Source organism: Danio aesculapii, chromosome 5, assembly GCF_903798145.1.
Source record: "Danio aesculapii chromosome 5, fDanAes4.1, whole genome shotgun sequence".
NCBI classification, from domain to species: domain Eukaryota; kingdom Metazoa; phylum Chordata; class Actinopteri; order Cypriniformes; family Danionidae; genus Danio; species Danio aesculapii.
The window spans coordinates 38,100,189-38,107,482 of NC_079439.1; the positions used below are offsets into that span (position 1 = coordinate 38,100,189).

Sequence of the window (7,294 nt, forward strand, 5' to 3'; positions counted from 1 at the left end):
GGAGAACCCATCTGCTCTGCCTCAGTGCAATTAAAACTTTCTGTTTTGATACAGATATAGCAGTATGGCCACATTCAGCATTAACTCCATCAACACCACTGCCACATGCAGCAGCAGATCAATTTAATCAGGCCAATATTATGCCATATGTCCCCACTGACGTCACGTGGAGGGGGGCAAGACGTATATAACAGCGTCCATTCATCAAGTCCATTCATCAAGACAAACCGCACGCGCAGAAGAACGACGAGGACAAGTGCGCTTTTCCTATGAAGACACACTGGACTTTCATGGACGTGCCGAGGATTTCTAACAAGGACATCTAACTTTTTTCCTTTCTTTCTTCATCTCCAAACACATTTAACCTTGGGAGGTAACGAATGAAGATACTTGCGCTTTTCTGTAGTAAAGTTTAGGATAAAGTGAGCGAGATGGCGCATCTGTCTTTGTACTGCCTGCTGTCTGTGTCGCTCTTGCAGTTGGTAAGGAACTTACACGTTATATTTTATATAAGTTTTTAATGGGAGTTTAGCGTATATATTTGTTTCATTCACTGTATTTAGCTATTATTAGTCGTTGTTTATTAAAAGATGCTGTGTAAATAATACACTTTCTCTGCTTTTGAACAGGTGGCTTCATCGGGTGTGTTTGAGTTGAAAGTTCACTCTTTCAGCACCACACGGCGCTTCTGCAGGAGGACGCGAGACTGCAACATCTTTTTCCGGATTTGTCTCAAGCATTCAGAGGACGTGATCTCCGCAGAGCCTCCGTGCACCTTCGGAACCGGCCAGACCAGCGTCATGCGAGCGGACCAGAGCTCCATAGCAGGCAGCGCTGCCATTCGGGTGCCTTTTCACTTCAAGTGGCCGGTAAAGTTCATTGACATTTGGGACGTTACATACTAGCCTAGATTATGCTCACTTGAGGGATAGTTCACCCAAATATGAAAATGTAGCATAGTCACTAGTATGCACTCTCCCTTGGGTGTTTACATATCTTGATGAGTTTTCTTGTTCTGTTGAACACAAAAGAAGATATATATATTGATGAATTAATAAAACCTGTAACCATTAACCTCCATAGTAGGAAAGATAAATACACTAAAGTCAATGGTTACAGTTTTCCAACATTTTTCAAAATATCTTCTTTTGTATTCAACAAAAGAAGAAAAAACTCAAACTGATATGAAACAATTAGGGTGTGTAAATGATGACAGAATTTCCTTTTTGGCGGGGATGAACTAAACTTTTAACCACACGTAGGCCTGAATTAGTGCAGTAAACAATTGAAATGTTAGTTCATTATAAATAAGCCTATAGTTGAAAGCAAATGAACGATGCAGAATGCCAGCTCTTCTATTCTAATCAAAAAATAAATTCAGTTTAGAGATCTGGATTAACGTTTTGTTCTTTTTGTAGGGGACGTTTTCTCTCATTATTGAGGCATGGAATGCAGAATCGCCCAAAGAGCATCATGATTACACAGGTGAGTCTATCAGGGACTCAATTAAGATGCAGAATGCTGAATACTGAGTCACTTTTCATTATCCAGTGCTTCAAGCTAAAATGTTCCTTCAATTTCCCTCATCAGAGAATCAAAACAACCTGATCAGCCGCTTAGCAACACGAAGGCGCTTGGCAGTTGGGGAAGACTGGTCTCAGGATGTTCACTTTGGGGATCAGAGTGAGCTCCGTTACTCGTATCATGTGTTCTGTGATGAGTTTTACTTCGGCGAGGCTTGTTCAGATTACTGCCGTCCTCGTGATGACACGCTTGGCCACTATACCTGCGATGAAAATGGGAACAAGGAATGTCTGGTGGGATGGCAGGGAGACTACTGCTCTGACCGTGAGTACCACCTGTGTGTGTGTGTGTGTGTGTATATGTGTGTGTGTGCTAGATGTTTGTTGGGATAGTATGTCTGGAACTCCAAATAGAGGCAGTTCCAGCTCTTTTCGGATTGCTGTGTGTTTGTGTGTGGTGGAACCCGAGCAGCAGCGATATGTCCTCTTTATCTCTCATATCTTTGTGTGTCTGATGGAAGCTAAGCTGCTCCTCCTAGGCTTCTGGATTTCTTTTGTTCAGCTGAACAAAGAAACCCAACAGATACACGCTAGAGGACTGCTCAATGTGTGTGTGTGTGTGTGTGTGCACGCTTGCCGCAGCTCAAAATACAAAAGAGTGCATTACCTCTGTCAGCTCACCAGCTGCTGGCCCCAACACTTAACACACCCATTCATCTGCCCTCTCCAGGGGGGCGTGGTGTGTGTGTGTGGTGTGTGTAACCCCCCTCTCTCTGTGTCTCCTCCCTCAGCCATCTGCTCTTCAGACTGCAGTGAACGACACGGTTACTGCGAGTCTCCCGGAGAGTGCAAGTGTCGTCTGGGGTGGCAGGGGCCGTCCTGCAGCGAGTGCGTTCATTATCCAGGATGCCTGCATGGGACCTGTTCACAGCCATGGCAGTGCGTGTGTAAGGAGGGTTGGGGAGGCCTCTTCTGTAACCAGGACCTCAACTACTGTACCAATCACAAACCCTGTGCTAATGGCGCCACCTGCACCAACACTGGACAGGGCAGCTATACTTGCACCTGCCGGCCGGGATTTGGAGGCACAAACTGTGAACTGGAGATTAATGAGTGTGACTGCAACCCCTGCAAGAATGGCGGCAGTTGCAATGTAAGTTAACGCGCATGATAAAAACACGGTATTTATTTCTTAGTGAAAACACAGCTAACAGGATGACAACACATACTTAATATATACAACACATACTTAATATATACATATATATATATATATATATATATATATATATATATATATATATATAAACTATATATATATATATATATATAGTTTAAGTCTGAATTATTAGACCCCCTGTTTATTTTTTCCCCCAATTTCTGTTTAATGGAGAGAATTTTTCAACACATTTCTAAACATAATAGTTTTAATAACTCATTTCTAATAACTGATTTATTTAATCTTTGCCTTGATGACAGTAAATAATATTTGACTAGATATTTTTCAAGGCTAATAATTTTGACCTTAAAATGGTTTATAAAAAATTAAAAACTGCTTTTATTCTAGCCGAAATAAAACAAATAAGACTTTCTCCAGAAGAAATAATATTATCAGACATACTGTGAAAATTTCCTTTCTCTGTTAAACATCATTTGTTTTACTCTGATTTACAGAAGACTCCCGCTGAAATGTAAATAGGTGTGGCAATAGTGTATAAACAAAAAAGTCTTGTAAAGAATATTTTAAAAAGCGACAAGCTGTTTATGTATACCTGAATGGCCTCAAAATTGTAATATTTTGTAATTTTAATCTTTATACTTAGCCTTATCCACTCATAACCATAAAACCACAAGTGGTTTTCTTCATTCATTAGCAAGAGGTTTTAATAATTTAAAATATAATACAATCATGTATTACATTGTAATACTTTGATAGCTTAATCATATTTATTTTTATAAATAAAGGGTCAGAATGAGTGTTGTTTTACTTTTAACTTAAATATGTCTCTTAATGACTTAATTATTTACTCTGACGGGCTTCATGTACATAATGAATTGTCAAAATCAGTTGCTGGTATTTGAGATCTAATTCAGTGTTTATGCTTTGCTAATATATATCTGTGTTTGTCTTTTTCTCTGCAGGATTTGGAAAACGATTACTCTTGCACATGTCCTCAGGGCTTCTATGGGAAGAACTGTGAAATCATCGCGATGACCTGTGCGGATGATCCCTGCTTTAATGGAGGCACTTGTGAGGAGAAATTCACCGGTGGCTACGTCTGCCGATGCCCACCGACGTTTACCGGATCCAACTGTGAGAAGAGACTGGACCGTTGCAGCCACAAGCCATGTGCCAACGGTGAGTGAACAGTGCCACTTAAAAAGTTCTGTCATTTATTAAAGCAACAGTTCACCAAAGAAATGAAAATTCTGCCATCATTTACTCACTCTTGACTTGTTCCAAGCAAGTTTTAGTTTTGTTGAAGATTTTTTTTATGAATGTTGGAAACCTGCAACCACTGACTTCCATAGTAATTCCTACTATGTGTGTCAATGTTTACAGGTTTTCAACACATTTCTAACAACTGATTTATTTTATCTTTGCCATGATAACAGTAAATAATATTTGACTAGATTTGACTATATTTATTTATTTATTTATTTTTGTGTGTTAAACAGAGCAAAAAATATCAAGTAGAGTTATTGATGGGTGAACTATATCTTTTAACAAACTCACAAGTAGAGTCTTTTTGTGCCACACAGAAGAAATGCTCATGCTGCTCATACAAGAAAACTTGATGGAAAACAAATTTGAGTAGCTCCAGAAAGAAACATAAATCATTAAAGGATTAGGTCACCCACAAATGAAAATCATTTTCATATGGCTCTAATCCCCTGAAACCTTCATTCATCTTCAGAACACTAATTAAGATATTTTAGATGAAATCTGAGAGCTCTCTCATCCTCCACAGAAAGCAATGGTTAATTTCAAGAAAAGAAACTAAAACTGTCAAAACATTTTGTGTGACTTCACCTGTAATAATATGAAGCTCTAAGTAATCTATTTTGGACCACAAAAAAAACCCTCCATTAATTATGGTTCCTTTTCTGAATGTTTTGGGACCATTGCTGTGGATGATAATGATGATGAGAGAGCTGTCAGATTTCATTTAAAATATTTAAAGTTATGTTCTGAAGATGAATGAAGGACTCACATGAGGATGAGTAGTTAATAGCAGAATTAAAATTTTTTGGGTGAACTAATGCTTAAATGTAATACATATACATCTCTTAAAATCCAAAAAGGAAATAATATACCATAAAATGGACACATAGCAGTCATTCCAGTTACAGGGTATCTGCAGGGTCTGAAATTCTTAAAACGTTTTAAATTTCAAAAACCAAATTTTAGGCCTTAACAAGTCTTAAATCTACTCAAATATTGTGTTGTAGGCCTTAAATCATTTTATATGGGTCTTAATTTTCTATGTCCATGTAAAGCTATACCCAATTGGGCCAACACCCATCCAATCAGTAATAATACATTTCAGTAAAAGTTTTAAGAAACATTCATTTATTAACTCCGTTTACTTATTAATATGGTTTAACTATCTTCCTTACAACAACATTTTGTTTTTAATGTTTTTTAAGGTTTTAACCTGGCCATTAAAAAATCTTTAGGGTTTAGCCTTGTGTAAGTTTGAAATTTCATTCCATATGGTCTTAAAAGGTCTTAAATTTGACTTGATGAAACCTGTAGAAACCCTGAGTTAAATTTTAAGCTGATTTAAAACGTGGTTGACTATCATGGCTTACATGCAGCTTCATGGAAAAGATCAGCTTAAAGCTTTCTGCTAAATGGTGCTAGTGTTACAGTATCTGTTACAGTTCTCCTCCGCTACACCTGCTCACATGTATCCTCCTCTCTCTGTAATTGTAGGTGGTGAATGTGTAGATCTGGGTGCCAGTGCACTTTGCCGCTGTCGCCCTGGTTTCAGCGGCTCTCGCTGTGAGACAAACATCGATGACTGTGCCCGCTATCCCTGTCAAAATGCTGGAACCTGCCAAGACGGCATTAACGACTACACCTGCACTTGCACACTAGGTTTCACTGGTAAAAACTGCAGCCTGCGAGCAGATGCTTGTCTCACGAACCCATGCCTCCACGGAGGAACCTGCTACACCCATTTCTCCGGGCCAGTGTGTCAGTGTGTGCCCGGCTTCATGGGATCCACCTGCGAGTTTCCAGTGCAGGCCAGTCTAGAGAAGATGGCGCCAAGAGTTGGGCAGACTTCGCCCTCAGCTGTGGCGGTGTCATGCGTGTTAGGTGTGCTGGCTGTGTTCCTGGGAGTGTGTGTGGGCCTGGTGGTGTTCAGAAGGAGAAGGCATAGACTGCGCAGACAGCAGCTGTGTGATTCCGTGTTTAATGATTTGGAGACGGTGAATAATTTAGACAGGCAGCACTATCCCTATGACAGAGACTTCAGTCAGGTGAAACCCTGCAACACCGAGGGCAGGATCTCTTTGGCTGCGTCTCACACGCTCCCTGCTGGGCAAGAGTTCCTATGGAGTGCTGGAGGAGGGCTTAGATGAGATGTGTAAATGCCTAAACAACACACAAACACGCTCATGCATACACTAATGTCACGAATACACAAACTCACATGCAGGGATGAGAATTTGGATGTAGCACTTGCTTTTGTCTTAATTTTATATGAATGAATGAGTGAATGAATGAGGGATGTGTTAACCGAATAAGGGATTGGACCTTTGCCATCTGTACAGGTGGAAGACTGTAAACCAAAAACCAAAAGAAACCAACACGCACACCTCTGTGTGAATCTGTTTCCATATGAAGACAGACACGAGCACCAAATGCTGAAACACACTTAGGTTGCAGTACTCTATATGAAGAGGACTGATGTCTTTATACAAAGATGAAGAAGTGTGAAAATAACTCTATACAAAGAGAACTAAGTAAGGATATACCTCTATTGAAAGAGAAAGACGTCAGTTAAACTGAAGCGCATAAAGGTTTCTAGTTAAGCTCTGGGATCTGTATGAGACTGTCAAAAGCAAGTTTTTCTCTTTTTTTTTAAGGAGGAGAATATTGTTAATAGTTTGTCAGGATGTTACAAGCAACAGGTTTTTTGATAAAAAACAAAACAAATAAAAATATGATTTAAATATGTAGAGAAAGGAAGCAGGGCAGAACGCAGTCAGCAATATGTTCTTAAGACCAAATGGTAAGATTTTACTCCAGTTTTGTATTGCGTATTAAGCAGTGTGCTTCTTCCTCAACTGATATGGGGAAATATGTGTCAGTGATTCTCATAGGTTAAATACATTAAAATCTGATTTTCTTCAGTGAATGTTTTCATTTTCTTTTACCAGATGTTTCCTATTAATTTAATCCTAAGTTGACGCCTAAGTTTCTATTTTGCATTTTTGTACTTTTGCTTTCAATCATCGTCTTGTCTGTGTAAAGATTTTATGTTAATTTATTTTGTACATGCGTTTATTACTTTAAATGAAATAAATTATATGAGAAATACCCCTGCTCTTTCTGTTTAATTGATAGCACACCATTTCATTTTTATTCTTAGCCCTCTACCGCATGGTGTTGCCATATGGAAACATGTTATTTATGTTTATTTCCACTGTTTCTTCAAGACCAACGTTCTAATTTTTTTAGTGGAAAGCGAAGATCTTAGTGTAGCCAATGATGTGCTTTGGTTAAGTCACATGACATGCAATGTTTTTCTGTAGCA

At 39.0% G+C, this 7,294-nt stretch overlaps 1 protein-coding gene across 1 annotated transcript; it reads left to right on the forward strand.

The window, feature by feature from the left end:
* Positions 1–201: 201 nt before the first annotated feature.
* dlb (deltaB) lies at positions 202–7,023 on the forward strand. Its single transcript, XM_056456967.1, has 7 exons — positions 202–482; positions 630–869; positions 1,419–1,485; positions 1,591–1,848; positions 2,315–2,676; positions 3,666–3,882; positions 5,464–7,023. The coding sequence occupies exons 1-7, from the start codon at positions 432–434 to the stop codon at positions 6,114–6,116; spliced, it is 1,848 nt and encodes a 615-aa protein (XP_056312942.1). The 5' UTR covers positions 202–431; the 3' UTR covers positions 6,117–7,023.
* Positions 7,024–7,294: the final 271 nt, after the last annotated feature.